At 39.9% G+C, this 25,867-nt stretch overlaps 2 protein-coding genes across 3 annotated transcripts; both read left to right on the forward strand.

Annotated features, from left to right (window-relative positions):
• Window positions 1–4,694: 4,694 nt before the first annotated feature.
• LOC115682174 (ubiquitin-conjugating enzyme E2 14-like) lies at window positions 4,695–9,566 on the forward strand. The gene is made up of 6 exons (XM_056313414.1): window positions 4,695–4,855; window positions 4,967–5,069; window positions 5,951–6,048; window positions 6,140–6,240; window positions 8,622–8,699; window positions 9,334–9,566. The coding sequence occupies exons 1-6, from the start codon at window positions 4,810–4,812 to the stop codon at window positions 9,409–9,411; spliced, it is 504 nt and encodes a 167-aa protein (XP_056169389.1). The 5' UTR covers window positions 4,695–4,809; the 3' UTR covers window positions 9,412–9,566.
• A 3,430-nt stretch (window positions 9,567–12,996) lies between these two features.
• LOC115682176 (ubiquitin-conjugating enzyme E2 14) lies at window positions 12,997–19,158 on the forward strand. 2 transcript variants are annotated; one of them, XM_030606327.2, is made up of 6 exons: window positions 12,997–13,133; window positions 13,241–13,343; window positions 14,668–14,765; window positions 14,867–14,967; window positions 18,198–18,275; window positions 18,824–19,158. In XM_030606327.2, exons 1-6 carry the CDS (start codon window positions 13,088–13,090, stop codon window positions 18,899–18,901), a joined length of 504 nt encoding a protein of 167 aa, XP_030462187.1. In that variant the 5' UTR covers window positions 12,997–13,087; the 3' UTR covers window positions 18,902–19,158. The 2 variants fall into 2 exon arrangements, with proteins under 2 accessions (XP_030462187.1, XP_056169390.1); XM_056313415.1 differs by having other exon boundaries at window positions 13,043–13,133; window positions 18,358–18,854.
• The last annotated feature ends 6,709 nt before the right edge of the window (window positions 19,159–25,867 follow it).

Genomic DNA, 25,867 nt, shown 5'->3' on the forward strand with positions numbered 1-25,867 from the left:
GTTGAAGCATTTTACTGCTGATTTTGAACAGATAATTCTTATACCGGCCGAAAGTAGTGAACACAATACAGCAGCACAAACAGAATTTGATATTGACTTGCGATTAGAATTATAAAGTCGGCCAAAGTGATTAAAGTAATATTAAAAGGTGCAGTAGAACGATTAGATCAAAGGCAATTAAAAGATTGCCAACATAATTAAACATTCGTTAAGGGATAATGGTAAGGAGATCGGGCTACTTAGGCTGAGAATGACAATCATTCTGTTTCAGAAATCAATTTCTGGCTAGAAATTGATTTTTCTACTTCTGTTCCTAGAGGAGTTTCTGAGCAAAAAAACACGTTTGATAACGACACAAAATTTCTATTCCAGAAACAGAAATTTGTTTGATAACGGCATAAAATTTCTCCCTCTTAGGTGTCCGGAGAGTGGATGGCGGGCAGCGGTCCACGGCGACCGGCGGTGGGAGGTGGGCAGCGGTCAAAGGTGGGCGGCGACGAGAGGAGGGAGGTCGGTGGCGGGAGACGGTGGCCGACGGTGGGAGACGGTGCCCGGCGGCGGGAAGCGGACGGCGGCGAGAGGAGGGCAGCGGGAACGGTGGCTGGTGAATGGTAGGCGGCGACCGGTGGTGGGAAATAGGCGGCGGCAGAAGACGATGGCGAGCGGCGGCAGGAGACGGTGACCGGTGAACGGTGGCTGGCGGTGGGAGGCGGGCGGCGGTGGCTGGTAGCCGCTGGTGGCCACGGCCGGCAGGTAGGCGGAGATGGGCGGCGGGTGGGCGACCGATTAGTAGCGAAGACGAGCGATGAGAAGAATTTGAACTTATCATTTCTGTTCCAGAAATAGAAAAGCAAAAAATTTCAATTTCTGATTTCTGTTTCAAACCTATTTCAGGAACAAAAATTTGTTCAAAAAATATAAATTGGAATTGCGTTATCAAACGGATTTATGTTCCAAACCTATTTCTAAAATAGAAATAGAGAAACAGAATGGTTATCATTCGCAACCTTAAGGTGCGTTTGGAACAAATTCCCAAAGCCCTCTAGGCCTATGAAGATCCTTGGGCAAACGCTAAATTGTTTGGTAAATAATTTTGGGAGCCCATAAGGAAATGGGATTGCATTTCCGTAGTACTCCAAAGGCTTTTAGCTCAAGGCCAATATTCACAGCATCGAGCATTCGGCATCTTTGGAATGTTGGAGCCCACAATTAATGATACTTTCAATTCCAATTTTGCCCTCACTAGTTTTTCGTTTTCCTATTGTTTCCCTGAAATTCGCACTGTTCATCTCTTTTCTTTGCTCATCGTCTCTCTTTGAATAAGGGCACTCTGCGAAGCGAGGGACAATTGATGGTCACGGTCGGTGAGCTAGATTTGGAGGATCAACGTGAGATTTGGAAAATCGAGGCTCGCCGATGGCGCCGAGGCTTGTGCAACACTTGTGCTCAATTTCGAGCCCTAATCACCGGAGTTGAGGGTCTCCTAGTCGAGCCCAGCCGAGTTCAAGACTCAAGGCTTGTCGTCTTTGTTAGATGTGGCTTGCCTGAGATCATGCGACCACGGTGTTGCCTTGCTTGGGGTTGCTTGATCTCAGTAACCCGCATTGGGTTTGCACGATGTTCGCAAGCTCAGATTTGAACCACCTAAGGCCATGTGTCGACGTTAGTGTTGCTTGATCTAGAGTGGCATGATCTCGATGGCTAGTCTTTTGGGGTCGCGTGACCTCGGGGATCACCGTGGCGGGACCTGCCAAACGACACGAAGTTGGGTATGTTGGAATTTTTATTTTTTCTTTTGTCATTTACCAAAGTCCTTTATGCAAATAGTGGTTACCAAATACTATTCGCATTCCGTGAACACCTTTTAGCCTAAAAACCCTTTTAATCCAAGATCCTTTGCATAGGCATTTCTCAAAAACTCTCCCAAACACACCCTCAGCAATTTTGAAAAAAACGAAGAATAAGAACTATTCTATTTAGATCGATATAACTATGAGTATCCATAGATAAATTAATATCATTTCTGGCAATCATTATGAAAATACTAAGGCTTGGAATAACAGGAATATCTACTCAGTAGTCGGTATAATTCAAAGGAGGTTCTATTTTAACTATTATAGAGATCATTAGCTAAAATATGATTTAATACAAAGTAAGCCTACATGATTAAAGGTAAGGAACTAAAATGAAAAGTGAAAGTAAACGAAAATTAAAAGATTTCTATAAATTCGAAAACTTGCAATTCCTCCTTTTTATGTTTGTTATTTCCTACTTTTTGAGCCGAAAAAATAATATTTTGCTCATCGAGTCAAAAGAGATTGAGCAAATGGGACTCCTCCTAGTGTAGTGCAGGAGAAGGTATTTTATATGACGGATCCACCGTGAGATAAACGATGATATTGTGTAACCGACCAATTTCTATTGCATGGGAAAAATATCCAACTAGTCTTAAACCTATTGCACGGATGCCAATTCGATTATAAACTTTTTAATTTGTCAATTTAGTCCTAACCTTTGTGTGAAATTCCACTGTAGTCCTTCCGGTCAATTTTCAACGGGAATTGCTGACATGATAGTCCAGTCATCGCGGGCCGTCCTACGCGGTACACTGTTTGGTCAATGATTTCCAACTAAAATCGGCAGGAATGACTACATTAGAATTTCACGTAAAGGTTCGGGGTCTAAATTGAGAAAATTGAAAAGGTTTGAATTTGTATCCGTCACAATAAAATTGTGACTGATCAGATAATTGCCCTCCGTCGCGCGTGCTATGGATCTCATCCCGCGCTCCCCTTTTTCTTTATCGGTTGATTACACTAAATGTGACCGCCGTGGGATATGCGCGTGCCACTGAATATTTTCTCCGCCGCCGCGCAGTTGCCTTGCAACGAGATACAAAGAATATATATGCGCTGATGCATCTAATCTAGCTCAACAGACCGTGCACAAAAGGAATAAAGCTGACCGTAGATGTCGCTTTTGACTTACGAAAAAGAAGAAGTCCATCTTTCCCACTTAAAAAAAGAATCTTTCATCTCCAATCACAAACAAACAATGCCATAATCCCCAAATTCGTTGATATTTTATCGCGAAAAATAAATAATTTTGAAATTTTTTTTAAAAAGCAATCGCTTGTATCGCTTATAATATTTTCATAATCTATAAAGATAATTAGATATAAATTATTGTCTATAATAAAAACCTCTTTTCATTTACGAAAATATTTATACATAAATTATTGTCAATAATACAAATATTTAATATTTAATTAATATTTTAAATGAGGTAAATGATTATTTTTAAGGAAATACGTTTTAAATTATTTGTTGTTTGCGAAAAATACGGGGGTTTAATTGGTTTGATTAAAAGCATGTTACGTGTTTTCAGTGGCATTGTGAGGGATCCGGTGTTGCCAACACGTGGAGAGGAATGTGGGCCCCCCAGGGGGCAAAAAAGATACTTATGGAAGACTAATAATTCATTGTGTAAAAGGTCTTTCGAGGCTACATCTCTATTATGAATAGAGGAAATCTAGGGTCACAACTTCAACATTAAATTATTGCAAAAGATTATTATAATCCATGCCTTCATCTAATAATAACCCGTCCCGATAAAAAAAAAAATCTAATAATAACCCGTTACCGTCCATAATCATTGTAGTGGACGATCATCGAGATAATTAAGTCCGTACATCTCCCAATTTCTAAGTTCGATTTCGAAATAGTTACCGATTATTATCTAAATACCCTCGCCTTATCTATCTTGCCGGACTCCAATTTAAAATCATATTCCCAATCTTGAAGGATCAAGAGGTTTTACGGGCAGTATGCTTGCTCATTTATCTGGTAGATAGAGTTAACACTTTTTTGAGATTGTCTTTCGGAAACGAAAATGGCAATTTTGCGTTTTTGCAAAGAAAAATTCGACGTGCTGTAACGAGCTAATCCTAATTCCAAAGTGGTAACACAATTAACTTTGTTTCGATTTTTGAAAGATTTCCTCTTCAATTGGGTTTGCTTCTCAATACTAGTAGAATTACAATATAAGTAACCCGTAAAGTATTAATATATTAATAACACGGATTGTAATATATCTTAACGATAGTTATGACTACGGGCTTATCCGTATATCTATTTTGTTATGCGAAGGGAAGCAAGTTCTTATCTTTAAGAATACGCGTCTCCGTGTTGAATTCTACCTATACATATATAATTCTCGAAACATTCCACTTCCACCGGAAAAAAAAAATAAAAGAAGAAGAAAAGAAATCCCACGCCATATTGTATTTTCTCGCAAATGATCGAATAATAAAACCTTTAAGTTTCCTATAAAATCGCGCATCAATGAGAAACGGAAAGAATAAGATGAAAGCTAAATCCATCCTAATATCTTTTTATTTATTTAAAAAGCATTAGCGAATATTCATCTTCCCTATGTAACAACTAGCAAGTGACAACGGAAGGAAACTCGATTTGATCTGACGATCTGATGATTCCCACCAACCCAAAGATCGTTTGCCTTTTTGACCCCCATAATCCTCCTCCACTCAAATTACCAAAAGAACCAAAATATTTTTTTTTTATTATTTTCCCAATTATTTTGCCTATCTGTTGTTTTTTACTTCTTTCTTTTTTCCACTTTTTTATATATTTTTCTCCGTGAAGCTTCCTCTCGAAATGCTTCTTCGGCCTCGCCTACAAAACTTGACCCTTTCTCTCTCTTCTCTCTGTCTCCTTCTCGCAGCGCGAAGACTCCCCTGCCTGTGTCATCCGTGCTGCTTCTTCCCCTCCCGGAATAATCGGCGGGTGAATGGCTTCGAATCAAGCCAGCCTTCTCCTCCAGAAGCAGCTCCGAGGTCCGATTCTGACCCTGATTTCGCCTTCCCTTTTTTTTTTTAGGGTTTCTTCGCTGTTCTTATTCTTCTCGCGGTCGATGATGGCGTGCGGTGTTTGGTGATCGGGTGCAGATCTTTGCAGGAACCCGGTGGATGGGTTCTCCGCGGGGTTGGTGGACGAGACCAACGTGTTCGAGTGGAGCGTCTCCATAATTGGCCCTCCCGACACTCTATAGTGAGTCGGAATCGGTTGTTTTTTTTGCGGGATTCGTCGAGCTCGAAGTTTTGTTCTTCTTTTGTTGCTCTCGATGGACTTTTTTCCTTTTCCTTTCGTGGGTCGATTCTATTTTTTTTTTATGTGGCGGCGTGAATGGTTGGTTTTGGGTTCTGGAAAAGGTGCTTGCTTTTTGGTTACGCGTTTCGGAATGGTTTTAGAAAAAAGTGGGATCGTTTGCTATGTTGACCGTAGAAATTAGAGGTGTTTCAATTGGGTATCCGTTTATTTGGAGCTGGATTTCGTCTTGATTGTCATGATGCTTCGGCTCCAACTATTCTTCTGTACGTGCGTTCTTGAATCAAAATTTGGCACCTGACTGAGGAGATGTATGTTTTCTACTTGATTGAAAGACAAACCTCGGTGGTGGGCGTTGCGTTAAACTATGGAAAAGAAGGGCGTGACTTGGTTACCACATGCTCGGCTAATGGTTTAATTGATGGGTATCACTTGATATAGTACTTTTGACTGCACGAGGTGATGGGTTTAGATGAATTTCCTTGCATACTTTTCCCAACTTTGATGGGTCATTACCTTGACTGGACATATGATTTGTACCGCAAAATAGATGGAGATCCATGTGTGGCTTTCAGAAGGAGGCTACGGATTTTTTCTTGTATTTATCAATTTTGTTACCCTGTATTTATGTGAGATGGAGAATTCTTTTTATGTCCTTTAATCTGTTTTACTCCTTAGTGAGCTTGTTATTTTGTGGCTTCTTGCGTCCTCTGCTGACTTAGGGCACTGGCACACTTATCTAGTAGCATCATTTGTTATCCGGCGTGTATCATGTACTGAAGAAAAGTTTTGACATTTTTCTGCTATTTACATTCTTATGGCAGTGAAGGAGGTTTCTTCAGTGCAATAATGAGCTTTCCACCCAACTATCCTGTCAGTCCTCCAACAGTGAGGTTTAGCTCAGAGGTGTGGCATCCAAATGGTGAGAGCCTTCTCCTACCATCATGAATGTGGCAGTGCTTTTACTGTTATAAGCTGTCTGATTGTCTGAACATTGCCATCTGTAACTGTAGTGTATCCAGATGGAAAAGTTTGCATTTCAATACTCCATCCACCTGGTGACGATCCAAATGGATATGAGCTGGCAAGCGAACGTTGGTCTCCTGTTCACACAGTATGTCTTTAGATTTAACATGTTCTCTTTGTGCTTCACAACCTTCATTCTCAGTAAATTCACCTATTCTTACTCATATCCTGTTAACCACCTTCTATGGTATTGCCCGATGGAGAGCCACTGACTCTGAATGCATGACTCAGTCGTGAATCTCAACGAGTGAGCTTTTTTATCAGTCTTTCTTCTGGTGTATACAAGGGTCCTCTTTACTTAGGGATATCCGCCATCAAATGCTGCAATTCTTAAAGAGCACACTCTTGGTGTTGCTGCTTACTCTTTTGTGGGAAAGGAAAACAGCTGGTTGCTGGAGACAAATGCAAGTGCTCTCTATCTGTGCTCGATACCAATCTCTAGTTGAGTAGGCCAATGAATGGCATAACAAGCTGAAAATGACATATGGCATTGCAGCGCAACCCGAATCTTTTGATGGGAATGCATTGTTAAATTCATGCCTTTTCACCGATATCGAGATGGCTTAATTGCCTCAAAATTCTTGTACTTCAATGCTTTTTCTCAAATTTACCTCAAACTTTCTTACCGTGAACTATGATCACTTTTGCAATTTTTACTCTATCTAAGATGGAAACATGTTTTACTAGCCTTTTGTCTGAGTTGGTTTAGTCTGATCTGGGGCCTATGAATAGATTTGCATAAAGTTTGGTAGTTACTTACTAAGACTGGTGGTAGAAACTATTAAGCTGGAGTTGGTATATCAGTTTCACTATTCTCGCTTTGTCTCCTTTTGTCTTCCTAACAATGGGGGTGTCCGGGGCTCTTCGATTCCCGCATTAGCTCTCCATTTCTTCGTAATGTAACATCTTATTTGTTTATATGTGCATCATATGGTTGAAGTTCTATTTTTTTGAAGTTTAGGTCAAGTAAGTGACATTATGGTGCCTTGTTGCCATCAGATTAGCCATGAATGGTTGCATAAAGAATTGCTCAGGGTGGTGGGATTACAAAGTCAGGAGTAGAATTGAAAGATTCGAAAATTTGGATGAAAATTGAAGAGAACCTTAGAGTCCATGGTTTTTTTTTTTACTATGCCGCATTGCGTGAGTTTGCCTTAGTAGATTTTGCAATGGTTCAACTTTCAGGATACAAATGTACCTAAAAGATGATTCTTTTTCCTTTTTATTTAATTGCCTTTTGTGACTACTGAGAGTTTTAAAACTAAAGGTAAACTTATGTTACAAGTAGAAGACAGTATCGTAGTTGATACACCCATGCTGAAGTACATCATTTGTCTCATGATGAATGTGATCTACCGAGAAACATTTGCTATAGTGGATTTAGGACTGATGTTTCGGTCCTTGACATGCATCAGATGTATGGGGTGTCAGAAACTCTCCATGTGACACTTTTTAATCTGTTCCATTAAAAGAGCATCGATTATCGGACTTGAGATGCTTTCCTGGCTGTATGTCAGATTCGTCAGAATTCAGAATACCTATCTGGGAAAGGCCATAGAGTTGTCTGAGGTGGGGCACTTTTTGGAAACAAGCCGTGTGTGGGTAGCTCAACTCTATCATCCTTAGATTTGGAAGGAATGCGAGCGTGTAGTGGCTCATATGGATAAAAGGTAGTGAGCCTACGGTTTGAAGGGGGGGGGGATCCCCCTAAACACGCATTTGGTGGAAGCAGGGGCTTTGTTATCCATGGCAAAGTGTATTCGACAAAGATGGATGCCACAGCAAGCTGTTTTGTGGGTGCTTTGCAAATATGCTCAAGAAAAGTGCTGAGGAACACGGAACACTGTATCGTCGCTATTTTGATTCATGCAAAGCATCATACTATTGCCATATTGTGGATGACAGAAACAGGAAACGTGAAAGTCAAGTCATTTTTTTTTTTGGTCGAAAAAGTCAAGTGATTTAGGTGGTACAATTTTTGCACCAGTTGCATGCCATTAGTGTAGGAACTTGGCAGAAAAACACATCTCGCGGAAATGGTGGAATATATGGGAGTGTGGTTTCAGGAACTTTGGGGCATCTATGTTCCTGTCGAGGAGAAAAAATTAAGTTTTACCCATATTTGGATGACCTAGTTTATTGGATTGGAGAAAGCGTTCGACATTTTACACTCAATTATTGAATGTTCGTGTTGCATTTGCAAGAACAAATGATACTGAATTGAAAGATTTTGACAAATTTCCTATAATGTTCTTCACGGTTCAGGCCTAGGAATACTTTCAAAAGTTTGTGTAGCCTTGTTTTCTTGTTTCCCTGATTGGCTTTGACACACCAAAGTTAGGGTTTTGACTGCTTTTATTACTGCCTTGTCTTCATTCTCCTTGCTGTGGATCAGAAAACACTCAATTGCTGTAGATGGTTCATGTTTTCATAATGCAACGTAGTGACTGATGTTTCTCCATTTGGCAGGTTGAGAGCATAGTTTTAAGTATTATATCGATGCTTTCCAGTCCCAATGACGAATCTCCAGCAAATGTCGAAGCTGCGGTAGTTTTTTGACATCCTCTTTTTTGTGTTCAATCTGTTCAGACAACTATGTCCGGTTTGGTAGATATTGACCTGCATGTCGGAACAAGGATTTTTCTGTTCTGAGGATATCTAGTGAGAAATGTGGTCATAGTATTGGTAGGAGGAACATTTTGGGAGCGATATCATCTGATTGTTGTAGTAGCAGAAATTTCCTGTTTCTCTGCCTTCGTATGAATAGCTGGATATATCCTCCTTGAAGTCAAAGTGAGTCATATGCAGTACACCTAATTGGAGGCATTGATTTGTCTTTGTTTGATAGAAGCCTTTTTGTCCCTTGACCAGGAAGGAATGTATACCTGTGCATGTCTGGCTGGTAAAACTTCTTGTGTGGTGGGGCCTAAATCTTTGTGATTTATGGATGGACTAGGTTGCTATACGATTTGGTTGAAGCTTTTCTGCATCATATTTAAAAGGCTTTCTGCTAGATTTTCTATTTTTGAGGCTAATATGGTAGATTTTTTTCTGGTCGATTAATGTGGTAGATTGAGAAATGCATTTTTAAATATTTTGAGTGATGTTTGCGGGCTTGTGGTAGCTTTACTTGCCAATTATTTGGAACTTATTTTTGCATCGTTCTAAACTTGTACTGCAGAAAGAATGGAGGGACAACCGGAATGAGTTCAGGAAGAAAGTTGCTCGCTGTGTGAGACGGTCTCAAGAAATGTTATGACCTCTTACTTTGCTTCTTCTTCTTGGTGCTGTTTTAGTTTTGTCTCCTGTAACGTAAGACTTCTTCCTGGGAGGGAGGACTTTCTGGTTGCAGCCAATTCATAAGCCTGTGTAGAATTTTTCATTCAATGTATGTGCATTCATGCAGGTTATTTACATGTTGAGCAATCGTCACATGCAGTGATGCTTGCGCATGGTACTTCTACTGGTCTGTTGCTCAAATTGTGCAATTGTGCATGATTTCCCTCTATATGGTTTTGGTTTCCTATATAATCTGGATTGAGTTTGGGAATCTGCTAGGTTCATGTTGTCCCAGGTGTTTTGCCACTGGCCAAAGAAGACCTGTTGAGGTGACGGCTAACAAGCGTAACGATTGCCTCTCTTATATTCTAATTGGGATTCATTAGGTGTCGAGGGCTCCGTGATTTTTGTCTTTGGGTATATAATTTTGTTCTCATTTTTTAGTACATTTGTTCATCTGAGTTCCTAATTTGAATGTCTCAGTATTCGCAGCCTACTCCTGCAACTTGGACATACGATTTTTCGTCGCCATATTGGCTTTTTGAAGTAAAAAGCCAGTGCATGGGATTTTTAAGTAACCGCATTGCATGGCCCTTTACTAATGTGTGCTCGTATTCTGGTCCGCGACACTTTCGTCTGCCTAGAGGCATGAGCTCAATCTCATGATCCACTTACCGACAAGGCAAGGGTTCCTTGAAAAGTTTATTTGGCATGACATTCTTTATTCGGTCCATGCTTGAGCTGAGTGCTGACAGCATCATGGGGTCGCTACTCTTGTTCGGGCCACGTACATCTCTTGGCCTACACACTTAGGTTGGCGCAGTGCATGGTCGATCCCCATGGACGGCAGAGAGTCCGCGAATGACATTGGTACAGCAAGCGCTTGTCTCAGGAACTCAATCCCGAGGAGGATCAAGAAGTCGTCCGATGGCATGGCCATGAAAGTGGGCATTCCTCTCCGCACTCTATTCTTCAGACTCTCCTTAGGCCACACCATGGACCGACGGTGCCTTAAGGTTTACGACCTTGATCTTTGCCTGCATCATCCTCCAATGCGAGTCCAAGTTGCTTGGCATCAGTCACATCCATAAAAAAATCACATCCATAAAACTCATGGGTTGCGCCTAAATCAATATTGAAAATATTTGCTATTGACTTATTATTTCAAGCAATACAAGCTATCATTTTTAGGGAAATGTTTTGCAAATCAATCACTTTCTGCAAATCAAATGGAGCCAACATATTCACATAAAGAACTTAAAATTGGGTAAGGTTGGTACAAGTTTTCATAGGTTAGGATAGATATTGATGTGTTCTTTTAATATTGATTGGGTTGGGTATAAGTCGCTAGAATTGTATTGCATATAAATTGGTCAATTTAGATTGAATAGTTTTTTTATGCGACATGACTCGATCCACCTATTTGACGGGTTTACTATGGCCCCTCTTTGGCTTAAGAAAGAGTCCCACTTAAAAGTGCTTGCTTAAAAGTGCTTGATGGACAAAATCAAAGCCCGAAAAACTTGTCCACTCGAAGGTAGTTTACTGTAGTCCGTCGAGTTGATTGTGGCTGCCGCTTGCAACTCAATCCTAGTCCATGGCTTCAGGCCTTCCAAAATGTAAAAACAGCCTATCTAGCTTGGACATAATCGCGAATGTCCATCTTTAGTGCCAAGAATTCATGCTTTCGGATGTCGTCATTGTGAACCACCCTGCTGTAACTCGTCGTACTTTTGTCCACCACCAAAGCAGCTTCGCATCAACCGAATAATAAATGGAAGCTATCGCTACCTTGGTCTACTCCCAGCCCAGGAAGTGCGGCCCCAAACTATTGCTCTACGTCGAATAGAAAGTTCTTGAGCTGCTTAGCATCCCGAGCACCGGAATAAGCCCTCGGTTCTTGCACCTTCATGCGACATCTCGAAGTTGCTCTCGCGAGCACAACAATTTATACGATCGCCTCGCGCAGTATATGTGCAGTCTCTCGGACATCTTCTTTGAAGATACCATTTTGATCACTCATAACATGATGTGATGCTTCAATAAAATCGATTCGCGTGTTGAGTTCCGCGAATGTTATACCTAAGCCGTCTAGGGCATTCACCTTAATTTCCAAATCCTCAATCTGCTTTGTTCGAGTGTGAAGTATGATTCCGTCCGAAGTGTTTTCCTAAAGCTTTGATACCAATTTGCACGATCTGAGCGGAGACCGTGCGATATATACTATCCTCCGTTCCACTACAAATATTTAGGGAAAATGTCAAATAAAGACCCAAAGTGAATCTCTTTTCTCAAATAAGGACCCCAAGTGGACAATGCTTCAATTAAGGACCCAAAGTGCCCAAACTAGTCTCAAATAAGGACCCAGCTCGCGCGACCGACCAAATGTTCGTCGGCCGACGACCGTGAGACATTTTCCGGCACCGGAATAAGGGCAATTTTGTCTTTTTCTTTTTTTTTCTTTTTCTTTTTTTCTTTTCTCTCTTCCCTCTTGTGGCCATCGCCGGCGACGTTCGCCGGCCTCAGGCGAGGGCGGCCTTCGCCGGCGTCGAGCGACGGCCACCCTCGCCTGGGCGAGCGAGGGCGGCCCAATGTTAAATGTTTGTCGCCCGACGCCGGTGAAGGCCGCCCTCGCCTGAGGCCGGCGAACGTCGCCGGCGATGGCCACAAGAGGGAAGAGAGAAAAGAAAAAAAAAGAAAAAGACAAAATTGCCCCTATTCCGGTGCCGGAAAATGTCTCACGGTCGCCGGCCGACGAACATTTGGCTGGCCGGCGAGCTGGGTCCTTATTTGAGACTAGTTTGGGCACTTTGGGTCCTTAATTGAAGCATTGTCCACTTGGGGTCCTTATTTGAGAAAATAGACCTACTTTGGGTCCTTATTTGACATTTTACCAAATATTTATCTTCTCAATCAAACCGCCAACTCTGACCAAAAAAAAAAAAAATCAAACCGCCAACTAACTAGTAACAAACGAACTTATCGACTAATGCATATCCAATGATAGATGCCCTCAGCTTGTTTGGTTTTTTACCCCCATAACCCTTCTTTCACTCAAATTATTAAAAAGAGCCAAAGTTATCAAAAACCCTAAATTTTATTTATCGTGACACATTATCCCAATTTTTTTTTAGTGACACAAAAATCCCAAACTTGTACCTTTGTGACACATCTACCCTCCGTTAAATTTCTGTTAATGATAACTGTTAAAAATTTACCTACATTGATGCTAGAAAGCAAACGGTATTGAATTGGCAGCTTAAAAGAAACAAAAACGATATTGTTTTGGTCGAAAAATCATTTAACGGAATATAATCTAGCACATAAATACAAGTTTGGAGATTTTTATGTCACGAGAAAAAGTTTAGGGTAAATGTATCACAGTAAGTACAATTTGAGGTTTTTGATGTCACAAAATAAAGTTCAACGGTATTGTTTGAAGTTTTTCCTATTAAAAATTAATTAGACCCAAAATAAAAATATTAAAAAAGTTATTTTTCTAATTTTGTTTTTTTCTTTTTCTTTTTGCACTTTTTATATTTTTCTCCATATGAAGCTTCCCAATAAGCTTTTTAGGTCTCTCGTCTCCAAAATCGGGACTCCGTCTCCCTCACTCGACGAAGACTCCCCCACCTCCCTTAATAATCGGCGGTTTGATGGCTTCGAATCAAGCCAGCCTCCTCCTCCAGAAGCAGCTCCGAGGTCCGATTCTGACCCTGATTTCGCCTTCCTTTTCTTTAGGGTTTCTTCGCTGTTCTTATTCTTCTCGCGGTCGATGATCGCGTGGGGTGTTTGGTGATCGGGTGCAGATCTTTGCAGGAACCCGGTGGATGGGTTCTCCGCGGGGTTGGTGGACGAGACCAACGTGTTCGAGTGGAGCGTCTCCATAATTGGCCCTCCCGACACCCTGTAGTGAGTCGGAATCGCTTTTGTTGGATTCGTCGAGCTCGAAGTTTTGTTCTTTTTCGTGCTCTCGATGTACCCTTTTCTTGTTTCTTTCGTGGGTCGATTCTCTTTTTTTGATGTGGCGGCGTGAATGGTTGGTTTTTTGTTCTGAAAAAAAAAGGTGATTATTTTCGTGGTGTTGTGTTTCGAATTGGTCTCAAAAAATTGGATCATCTGTTTCATTGACCATAAAAAGACGGTGTTTCTATTGGGAATCTGGAATTAGTCTCGATTTTCATGATGCTTCGGGTCCGACTTCTAGTTGTGCGTTCTTGAATCAGAATTTGGCTGCTGACTGAGGAGATGTGTGTTTACTAGTTGTTTGAAAGACGAAACTTGGTGGTGGGCGTTCCATTATTCCATGGAAAAGAAGTGTATGACTTGGATACCACATGCTTAGCTAATGGTTTATTTGATGGGTATTTCTTGATATATATTACTTCGACTGCACGTGGTGATAGGGTGAGATGAATTTCCTTGCATACTTTTCTCAACTTTGACTGGCCATTACTTTGACTAGATATATGAGTGTTTCAACAATCTCATATATTTGGTAAGTGAATTTTTTCGTGGGTAATTACCTTGATAGTTGCAACAATTTGGGATTCATATCTTGGGAGAGCTTGAGATTATAACTATAATTGATATTGGTGTTATTACTATTATTGTTTCATTTCGGTTTTTTCACTTATACCGTATTCTACACTTACTAAGTTAGACTATGAGCTTGCTGGAGCGACAATTCACAGATGCCTCATAGGTGATGTCTTATATTATGTCCTGTTAGTATATATCTTTTAGTCCTACTTATGTTCTTCTTTGAGGACCTCTGCTTGTTGGTTTGACTTTGGTATGAGCATGAGATTTTCATGAGGATTAAGTCCATATGAGCAGGGGCCAGTTCTTGAAACATTTTTCTTTTAATAAAATACCTCTAATTGTCTATTCTGCTTTGGTGTTAGTTTATTCAGCTCTCATTATCATTTCAAATGTCCAAAAAACCAACATATGGCTTGAGATTGATGTGTGGCTTTTAGCAACAAGACAACTGATTTTGTTCATGTTGTCGTCAATTTTGTTGCTCTATATAAATGTGAGACAGGAGTACTCCTTTTATATCTTTTACTCTTTGTACTGTTTAGTGAGCCTGTTATCTTCCGTCTTCTCACATCCTAAGCTGACTTAGGGTATTGACACATTTATCCAGCATCTTCAGTGTCTGGACTGTATTATGTACTGAAATTAAAACTTGACATTTTTCTACTATTCATGTACAATATTGTTATGGCAGTGAAGGAGGTTTCTTTAGTGCCATAATGAGCTTTCCACCCAACTATCCTGTCAGTCCCCCAACAGTGAGGTTTACCTCAGAGGTGTGGCATCCAAACGGTGAGAGCCATCTCTTACCATCAACACAGTGGCATTACTGCTTTTAATTATGCTTTTTTTGGCTATGCTAACTGCCTAAACATTGCCATCTGTAACTTTAGTATATCCTGATGGAAAAGTTTGCATTTCAATTCTCCATCCACCTGGTGACGATCCAAACGGATACGAGCTGGCAAGCGAACGCTGGTCTCCTGTACACACAGTATGTTTTTTGGTGTTAACACGCTCTCCCCATGCTTCATAGCCTTCAGTTTCAGAACTTTTGCCTATTCTTGCTTTTATATATCCTTAACTACCATCCACATTATTGCTTAATTGAGAGTCATTATGTGTGAATGCATGACTTGGTCGTGAATCTCGATGAACTGAGCTTGTAACATTTCGTGCGGCGCACTCTAGGATCCTCTTCACTTAGGGTTATCTACCCTCAAAAGCTGTATTCTGCGCTGCTTATTTTCTTTTGGAAAGCAAAATAGCAAGTTGCTGGAGACAAATAGAAGTGCTTCTTTTCTGTGCTTATGGAGACCTCCCAATGATTCAACAACTAATGTTGTTCTCATGCAAAAGACTAGTAACCTCTTAAGGACTTATCTTTAGGCCATCACAAACTTAAACTGTCATAGGTCCCTGCTTCAGAACTCAAGCTTTTGATGGGAACGTTTTTTTAATTTTTTTTTAACTCCCATAGTAAGAAGGATTAATTGCCTCAAAAGCATTGTACTTTTAACAGGTTTCTCAATTTTACCTTGAACATCAAACTTGCAATTTTTCCATGAATTATGGTGTTTATTGCAATTTCGCTCCATTTCCTGATAACACTCAAACATTTTTTACTAGATGCCATATTGCCTGAATTGGTTTAGTCGGATTTGGGACCTACGAGTAGATAGTCATAGATTTTGGTAGTTCGTGATTAAACAGGCGATGAAAACTATCAAGCTGCAGTTGGCATCACTTGCATTATTCTTGCTTTTGCAAACCTTGTACTTTTTAACAGTTTTTCCTGTCTACCCTAGGCGCCTGCCCTTCGGGATTAACATCTGGTTATTTAGTTAGTCAGGTTGGTCTTCTGCCCATATGCAACGAATACTTTGAATAGGATACTTATTAATACCTCAAACTCCAAAACTTCCAATTTTACCATGAATTATGATGTCTGTGTCAATTTTATTCCATTTCTAGTGCACATGCAGCTATGTTTACTATATGCTATATGCCTGAAACGTTTCAGTTGAACCTGGGACACTTGAATAGATCTTCATTGATTTTGGTAGTTAGTGAAGACAGGCGGTGAAAACTATTCAGATGGAGTTGGTGTCACTTGCATTGTTCTTGCTTTCGCTGTCTTCCAAGTAATGGGGGTGTTTGGGGTTCTTCAATTCCTGCTTTAGCTCTTTGTTTCAAGTTACTGTTACATTTGCTTTTTGATATGATCATTATATGGTTGAAGTTCTGTTGTTCCAAAGTCAGTGTCACATTAGAGTTAGGATGGTGCCTTATTGGCCATCACATTAGCAATTAAGGGTTGCATTAACCAATTACTCAGGTTGCGTTTGGAAACCACTTTCTAGGGGTCTAAAAGCCCTTGGGCAAATGTCAGGGTGTTTGGCAATTTTTTTGGGGTGAGCTTTTGCGGATATGCATTGCATTTCCAAATTCCTCTAAAGTCCCTTAGCCCAATGCAAGTTCTACTCAGCTTTGGGCTTTAGCATTTACGGAATGCTAATGCATTTTTTCTTTCCAAATTTGCCCTCGCTAAACTTTCGAAATTTCAGTTTTACCTTCACCATTTTCACCTCATGCAACATTGCTGGCGAGCTCAAATCTGACCGCTTGAGGTCGCGACCTCAACTTGGGGTCCTAGTGCCAACTCTGGCTCGCCAGTGTCGAGCTGTTGCCAGCGTTGGCAAGTAGATTTTCTTTTTTATTTATTTAAAATATGTACCTAAATCCTTTACAAGTCTAGTTTCTTCCAAAACAGTATTTAAACCAAAGTTGATTCCCTGTGCATTTTTCAATTTCACTTTACCAAATACTATTTTCATTTCGAAAACCCCTTTAACCTAAAGTCTTTACATTTCCCCGAAAGCTGAATCAAACGCAGCCTCATTGTGGTTTAGGATCAAAAGGCCGGGGAGGACGAAAATTGAAGAAGCCCTTAAAGTGTAGGGTTATTTAGTTAACTAAGCCTATAGCGCATTGTTTGAGATATCTCAGCACATTTTGCAATGGACCCAAAAGATGATTTTTTTTCCTTTTTTCTTTAAGCAGCTGCCTTTCACTGCTGACCTTTCAAGTTTGAATTAGAAGTAGACGATGGAGATGTCGCTGACACACCAATGCTGAAGTACATTGATCATCTCATAATGAATGCCATCTACTGAGAATCTTGTGCTGTAGTGGATGTTGGACTGGCGCTTCCAGTCCTTGACATGCTTCCAATAAATGAGGCATCAGAAGCATTTCTTGTGTGACACCTCTCCATCTGTTCTGCTAAAAAAAGCATGAGTATTTGGACACAAGATGCTTCCATGTTTGTACATTAGATTAAACAGAATATCTATCTGGGAAAGGATTTTGACTTGTTTAAGTGGGAGCACTTAAACAAGGATTGGGAGGGTGCATTGACTCTCACATGAAGAAGGTAGTGAGGCTGTAGAGTGGAGGGAGACCCCTTACAGACATGCGGATGTGGGCAGCAGTGGCTTTCTTATCCATGGAGAAGTGTATTCTACATACCTCAGCATTGTAGCTAACTCTTTTCAAGGGTACCTGGGGAATATGCTGTGCTCTCCCAAGTACTAATGAACACGGGACGCTGTTAGTATCATCATGTTGGTTCGTTAAAAAGCACCATACTGTTGCTGCATTGTGAATCACGAAAAACAGGAATGAGAAAGATGAAATTGCGTTATGCAGTACAATTTTGCATTGCTTTGAACAAAGAAATTTTGCGGAAAGGGCATCTAGAGCAAATGGGGGAATATGTCAGAAGTGTAGTTTTCAGGGACTTTGGGGCATTTATTTTCCGTTGGAGGAAAAAACACATAATTTTTACATAGAAGGATTTGACCTGTTATCTGGTGAGCTAGTTTTTTTTATTGGAGAAGACATCCGTAATTTTACATTTTAAGTGTTGAACGTCCATCTCGCAATTGCAAGAGTAAATTATGTTTCAGAAAATATTACACAATAGTTCGTCACGGTTCTGACCTACGAGGCTAGGACTATCCTCAAAAGTTGTGTAACAATGTTTTCCTCTGTTGGCTGATTAACTTGGACGCACCTAAGTTAGGGTTTTGACTGTTCATTTATGCTTTATCCACGTTCTCCTTCTTGCTTAGAATCTCAAAACACTCAATTGATCACTATACATGGATTTTCATGTTTTCATACTGTCATGTAGTGACTGATGTCCCCTCCATTTGGCAGGTTGAGAGCATAGTTTTGAGTATCATATCGATGCTTTCCAGTCCCAATGACGAATCTCCAGCAAATGTTGAAGCTGCGGTAGGTTTTTGATTTCTTCTTTTGCTTATCCAATCTGTTAAGACTACTACATACAGTTAGGTATACATTGATCTGCACGTAGGGATGAGGGATTTTCAAATCCAAAGATATAAAATTGGAAATCTGGTCATAAGTGGTAGGAGGAAGATGTTGGCAGCTACATTTTCTGATTGTCGTAGTACCGGTAAAATCCTGTATCTTGTCTGAATAGCTGGAGTTATCCTCTTTGCTTTAAGTAAGAATTGAATAATGTTTATCGTATAGAAACCTTTTCTCCCCCTAAATGGAAGGTGCATGTGTCCTGGTTAGCAAAGCCTCGGGTTTTGTGGCCCAAGTCTGTGATATACGGATGGACTAGGTTGCTCTATGTTCTGGTTGAGGCTTTGGTGAACATATTTTAAAGGCTTTTTGCTAGATTTAAATTTCTGTTTTTGAGGCTAATATGGTAGATCTGGAAATGCATTTTTTATGTTTGCGGGCATGTGGTAGGCTCTACTTTGCAATTATTGGAAGTCTTATTTTAGCAACCTTCTAAACTTGTACTGCAGAAAGAATGGAGAGATAATAGGAATGAATTCAGGAAGAAAGTTGCTCGCTGTGTGAGACGGTCTCAAGAAATGTTGTGACCAATTATTGCTCTGCTACTTCTTGTTGCTGCTTAAGTTTTGTCTTCGTGTAACGTAAGACTTCCTTCTGGGAGGGAGGGATTTTATGGTTGCCGCCAATTTATAAGCCTGTAGAATTTTTTATTAAATGTATGTGCATTGAGGTCTCCGATGCCTGTTCTTTCCATGACAAGCAATCATCACTTAAGTGATGCTTACCTATGGTACTTCCGCTGGTCTGTTGCTCAAACTAGTGGAATTGCTGTGATTTCTCTTTATATGCTTTTCCTTTTTGGCGCGAATCTGGATGACCTTGAGAAAATGCTAGGTTAATTGTGACAGATGTCTTTTGTCATTAGCCGCTGGCTCTGTGCTTTCACTCTCTCTCCTTCATCGTGATCATTGCAACTTTTTGAGTTTTGAAGCAATTGCAAAATATTTAGCCACTGTATTTTGGGTGCGTTTAGTTCAATTTTCATTGATAGTCCTTGGGAAAATTTTGCGCTGTATTTTGGGTGCGTTTAGTTCAATTTTCATGGAAAGTCCTTGGGAAAATTGAAAGGCCTTTACGTTAAAAGGGTTTTTCGAGATGCAATTATTGTTTGGTAAATTGTAATTTTAAAGGCATTAGGAAATAATTTTGGTTTAAATTGCATTTAGAAAAATCACACTTTGTAAAGCACCTTTTCTTAAAAAAAAAAACTCAAAACTGAAGAAGGACCCGGCGGTCGGCTAGCCTCTGGCAAGAATCTGGTGAGGCTAAATCTAGCTGTAGGCAGATTTGCTTGAGGTCAGGCGACCTCAACTGACCTTCATCTGGGGTCGCACTACCTCAGGCGACTCGGTGTCGACCCTGTTGCCTTGGTACACGCAACCCCAAGCGGACATTGCGTCGCCTGAGGTCGGGCGACCTTAGGCGCGGCTGCCGATATCATATCTAGTTCGTCGGCAGCCACATTTGCTCTCGCTGAGAGGCCAGCCTAAATCGTATGAGGTAGGGACAATTATGAAATTATTGAAGTTTATTGAGGTTAAAGTTGGAAGTAAAAAAACGTACTTGCATTTTGGAAATGCTTAAAGTATCTTCAGATTTGCCGTAGGCTAAATTTAGAGCCTAAGGCCCTTGGAGATGCAATTTCATTTCCTTCAACATTTCAAAAGAATTTGTCAAATGGTATTTGGGTTCGTCTAAGCACCTTAAGAGGGGGAGGTCCGTTGGCGTAGGCCAAGGGCAAAATTCTAAATGGGGATGGAATTCTCTCTCAAATAAAGCTGTAGGTACGGATTATGGACAGAATAGATAAGAGGAGGATTACGGAAAGCTCAAGGAAAGCTCTCCATTCGGGCCCCCTGAAGATAATTCACCCTGGGGCATCAGCTTTTTCTTTGCTCAGCTTTTTGCCCCTTGCCCTTTTCTTCCTCCCCTCATCCCAGAGGAATTCGTATTCTCTTATCCTTTTTTGATAAATTGAGGAAATTGGTGCTTCGCTTGATTGGGTCTAAACACCAAAAAGTCGATGTTAGGACCCGACAAGCTCATCTTCCTCGTTTTCTTTTCACCACACAAATATGCCACAAGTATGTACACTCGCTCAGGCGGTTTTGGAGTGTTAAATGGGTTGGTTTTGTTCGGGTTTTCAGAAAATCCGAACCGGTCCGAACCATTTAGGAGATTCCTCACGGAGACCTGATCCTTGATCCGAATTGTTTCGACCCGAACAAACTCAAACATAATAGTACGGCTTGGGTTTAAAATACCGATGTTTGGGAACGTTCTTTCAGGAAAAAAAAACTCAAGAAGCTGAGAAAACGAATTGCATAATTTAAGCTGAAGCCAAAGAAACAATCTGTAATCATACTAGCTATGGCTCAATGAAGAGAGGGGAGAGAGAGTTGCCTCATCACAGGTCCTTCCCGGCAAGCCTTGCCCTCCTCCATCTACCTCGCCGGAGGCGGCACTCTATCTCCGATTAGTCAAGCAGTTCTCAACTCGTGTACTGGCCATGGTTGACAACACAGTGCCATAATGGCAGTGGAGCTTGGCTGAGCCCAGACAACATGCATCGCCACCGACCACTTGCTTAAGATCCATAATCTTTTGACCTTGTACTTCCGGCTGGTGAGATCATCCCATGAAGATGCAAACCAGCTTCGGATTGATTTGGGGGTTCGACGATGCTCAAGGTCGGCGTCGATTTCTGATTTGTTGCGACTCGGTGATTCATCGAACTCTCGAGTCAAGTCAAGACTCATGATATTCCAATTTTTCTAGAGGAAAAATCGGCTTTATCTTCGGTAAAACTTTCTATTTCAAACTTGCTTTTCTTTCCATACAAGTCAAAATGGGCCGATTTAGGTTTAACACCAAAACCAAATCTGATCCGCTGAAATTGCTTGCTTAGGCGAACTGAAACGTGAAGTCCTCCGACTCGAACCGAGAAGTACGTTTGGGGTCGGGTTTTCGGGCCTTCCCGGTTTTCTTGACACGCCTACTGTAATGTTGTGTTTTTGAATGTATGCTGTTCCTGCTTACCAGGTCTTTTCCTTTCTTATCCACTCACTTAATTTGGACAATTGAAGACACTGTAATTTACAATGTTCAGAGTTCATTTTTGAATGTTAGATGGGAGTCTCACGGCTGCAATTTTCTGGTGGATTGATATTTTGTCAATTTAAATCATATTAGTCCACGTGGTGTCTCGTCATTTGTCGAATCCTATTAGCATTTATCAATAATTGTATGAGCTAATAAGTCAATTATATCTGCAATGACAGAAATGACAAGATTGAGCATTTGTTGGCTCATCATCGCACCATTAGTCAAATGTCATTCTCCGACAAATAATAGAAAACAGCATAGAAACTCCGAATTTCAAGGTTATATAATGACAATGCTCATCTGTTTTACTTGCTCCCACTGACAAGTAACCTCGTAAGAACGAACACTGAAAAGTCAAAAAGACGACTTACAAAAGATGGTTCTGTTGGTTGAAAATTTGGGTAAGTGTGGTTAGTGAATTAATTTTGATATTTAGGTCCGTTTCTTCGAAGGAAAACTATTTTTAGGAAATTGTATTCCGACTTTCCGGTATTTGGATAACCAAAAACTAATCGATTTATGGCAAACGTTTTCCATAGACTGAAACAACAAGTTTAGATTGGGAGAAAACGACTTTCTCTTATGATAAAAAGGAACCACTTTTCCCAAATTACCAAATAAGTGAAAACTTCGATAAAAAATATTTTTCTTTATCATAATGTTTTTAGCAAAACAAGCGCACCCTTAATATTATTTTCAACTTGAGAATTGGAAGGGAAAGTAATGTTCATTCCTTTTCAATTCCTTCGACACTAAAATTTTAGTATATCCCTGCCCTTTTTGGAGCTTTTCATACTTCTTTTGAGAGATATATTTAACGTTCAAAATTAATACTTTTAGATTTTCATTGTGTTTACTTGTCACAACTAAACATTGGAATTGAAATACTCATTGCATTCTGCTTTCCATCTCGTTCCTTTGGCCATTCCAATTCTCAAATCAAGTTGACCTTAAGTTATATAATGCTTGATCGAAGTAGCTCACGTTATTGAGTAGCTAAATCATGTTCATATTAAATGTATGTTTCTTGGAAAGCAAAAACATGATATTTCTTTGACTTTTATTTTAAAGCTCAAGGTGGTGAGCCTTGTTTGAGCATAAGGAGCACAGTTTGCAAGTTTGACGAAATTAGTGTAGAATCTTCAATTCTCAGTTGAGTGTGGACGAGTTTGAGTATTGAATTATGCCAAAAGGACGACATGTCTATGCTCTTAGACTTTTCATGGCGTAATTCCCTAAAAAAACCTCCAACTTTATGGCCAATTTCAATTTTGCCCTGAACTTTTTTGTTTAAAACAACTACTAACTTTTACTCTAGTCTCAAATCTGGCTTGCGTCCACATATGATCACTGGTTTCTTCAAAATTATCGGAGGTTGCTGTTGTTCCATATAAAGAAGAGGGTGCTTGTGGAGACATGAGTTCAAATAATAAACGTCTAACTGGCTTTGATATTGATAATTTTGAAGAAACTAGTGAAAATATTTGGAGCAGAGACAGATTTGAGACTATAGCGAAAGTTTATTTTCTTTTTAGACAAAAAAAATTCAAAATAAAATTAAGATTGGACTTAAAGTTGGTAGTTTTTAAGAGAATGAAGCCAACTCTTCATTGTCCCTGCTGAATGTCCTAAATATTATTTAACAGTACTTTCTCACTGAGGCTTTGGTTCTTTCTCACCGAATTTCCTACAACCAATTGTTGTTTTCAAAAGGGTAAACATAGTTCATGTACCATTGGTCAATATTCAATATAATCCTTGAATTTGACTTTTATTTAATTTGTTCATTATACTCTTTAAATTGAACCAACTTAGTCCTTCAAGTTGATTTGTTTACATTGGCATCAAATACAACACACAGATTCCTACATATGATCCACATTTGTGGATGTGGTAGTGCTTATTAGAATATTTTATAAGTATAATAATACACTCGTTATTTATTCATTATTTTTGTTATTTATATTTTGGTCATTTATACTATTTGTGTTTTGAAGAGATTTGAGTTCTTTTTCTTTCATCCGATTTGCTCATTTCAATCAATTGGCTACCGAATAAGTTTCAACCGGTACGTCTTCTCTTGAAAGCGTAGACTAAGAAAAGAACATTTAAGTCTGGGAATTGTATCTGGGGGACATGATTTCTGCTGTAACCAACAAGGTTGGATTACGTATTCGTTCTGGGAAATCATTGTCCTTAAGATAATATTAGAGATACGCCTCGCTCCAATCAACTCAGCCTTGTCAGTTGTAGAACGCGTTTCAAAGCTATGCAATCGCAGGTGAACCGAGACCGAACCGAACAATATCATGCCAACGCCTAGGTGGGGCTACCTACGGTCGCATCATAGCTAGGGCGGAGATGTTGGATTTCAGATGTCTCCAATCCCACATCACTTAAACACGAGCCCCGGGACCGGTAGATAAGTCTCGCGCAATTTTAAACCGAAGCCGCCCGTCATAAAAGTTCCATACGCCAACAGGTGATCCCTTTCGTGTTTCCCCAAAATTCGGTACTCATTAGCGAGATTTACTTCTTGGAAGGTCTAGCCATGAGCTGACTGACGTCCGAATGACGAAATGACAACGTTATGATTAAGTGTGAATCTGTAGTCTGACCTTAGGACATGAGACTGAAACTTATAGGCTGTGGGATTGAATGATTTTCAAACATGAAAAGGCCCCTTCTTCTTTTTAAAAAGCTAAAGAAGGAAGGAAAATCCACACGGAAAAGGAGAGTGGTTAGGGCAAATCATGAGAGCATAGAGGGACCCCATTGCAAGCAAAATTAAACTTTTACACATTGACCAGGCCTTTTCTGGTCTTCACATTCACAGTCAATCGGATTTAAGTAAGTCCTTAAAATATTTCATCTCAGTCATCATTCGGATCTCAAGATTACCAAAATGTAAAACTTCAAGAGAGTATTCTCATTCTAAGGAAGACAGAGATATTTAGAAAATTACGGGTGCAAGACATGCAGACATCAGTATGTAAAAATAAAGAAACGAATTCGTGAAACACAGAGGACCCCCATTGCAAGCTATTAGACTTTTACAAATTGACCAGGCTTTTTTCTGGTCTTCACATCCACAGTCATTCTTTCCCCTTAGCTAACCCTAAACTCTTGGGTCAATCTTGGTGGTCAACGACGACCTTTCCCACGACTTCCAACCTCCGACATGGTGTCACCATCCAATTTAATTTTCTCTAATCTAGTGATTATTGCCAACTAATGGTGCTATTAGGAGTGGCTAACCACATTTGAAGGTGAAATATATACAGGAAAATGTAAAGATAATTGTAAATGATTCTTATTATGGTGTGAATAGGGAGAACTTGCTAATTACACATCTTCTGGAATGAAATGAGAGTAGGGGTGGAAGTCGGGGCAGATACAATTGAATGCCTCATCTGCCAAACTCTAATGGGACATAAACAGACGGCGGATTTTGAGAAGTGAGACGGGTTTTGGGTTAATAGCTAAAAACCCAATGAAGTCTTAGATGTTATAATTGAGGAATCTGAAAATCGAAACCCTGTATATATAACTATTAAAATCGCGTTTGATGTCTTCATAATCTATCGAATTTTAGTATGATATGACATTTTCCGACGACAGCCGCCGTTTCATACCTCACTTGTAATTATAAGTTGATTTGAGACTTTTACGATCATCGATCCCGAATTCTTTTTCAATCTTCTGTGTCGAAACTCTGTAGTTTTTTTTTTTGGTAATCTACTTGAGTTTTGAATAAATGCCCGTGTTTGAAAATTATGGTTATTTAGTATATATTAGGTGAAAGATAATTATTTATAGAGGATTGCAAGTACCCAATTGATACTCAATAATTGCGATATGAGATTTAATAGTATGCCAAAAATACATAAACGGATTCGGGACGAATTTGGGGCATAAAAGAAAGTTTTGCGACAGATTTAAGACGGCATTAACTTTTCCAAACTGGTCTCACTTCTATCCTTAAATAGTTAAATATTAGGCCAAGAAAGTTTTTGTCAATGGTCTTTTTTTTTATTTATTCTTTTTCGTGTCTTGTCGAAATAGCTTTTCCATCCATGACTTTTTTGGCTCATCAAGATTTTTTTATGGACTCAAATGCCAAGCTCAAGCAAACCCAAAAGACACTCAAGAGAAAAGGGAGTGATTGCAAACATTACTTTCAAGGACATGCAAACTGTGCATATTTCTAGTGACGATCGATGATTGGTTTCATCTGAATTTGCAAAGTTTCAGCCACATATATGGTTTCGATGTACCAACAATCGATAACGATAAGTAAGGATTAGATTAAGAGGCGACTGTTTTCTCGCATTATTATCAGGTCCGGCTCTAATTTTCAATCGAGTCCTCTCACATATCGACGGTGA

The sequence above is a fragment of the Syzygium oleosum genome, unplaced genomic scaffold (assembly GCF_021117445.2).
Source record: "Syzygium oleosum isolate NSW1041296 unplaced genomic scaffold, Sole_v2.1 Sole_v2.07, whole genome shotgun sequence".
In the NCBI taxonomy this organism is placed as follows: Eukaryota; Viridiplantae; Streptophyta; class Magnoliopsida; order Myrtales; family Myrtaceae; genus Syzygium; species Syzygium oleosum.

Coding starts and splice junctions, on each gene's coding strand:
- LOC115682174 (XM_056313414.1), top strand. CDS start 4,810: ATGGCTTCGAATCAAGCCAGCCTTCTCCTCCAGAAGCAGCTCCGAG. Junction 6,241..8,621: donor GTTGGTCTCCTGTTCACACA/GTATGTCTTTAG, acceptor TCCATTTGGCAG/GTTGAGAGCATAGTTTTAAG. Junction 8,700..9,333: donor CAGCAAATGTCGAAGCTGCG/GTAGTTTTTTGA, acceptor CTTGTACTGCAG/AAAGAATGGAGGGACAACCG.
- LOC115682176 (XM_030606327.2), top strand. CDS start 13,088: ATGGCTTCGAATCAAGCCAGCCTCCTCCTCCAGAAGCAGCTCCGAG. Junction 13,134..13,240: donor CCTCCAGAAGCAGCTCCGAG/GTCCGATTCTGA, acceptor GATCGGGTGCAG/ATCTTTGCAGGAACCCGGTG. Junction 14,968..18,197: donor GCTGGTCTCCTGTACACACA/GTATGTTTTTTG, acceptor TCCATTTGGCAG/GTTGAGAGCATAGTTTTGAG.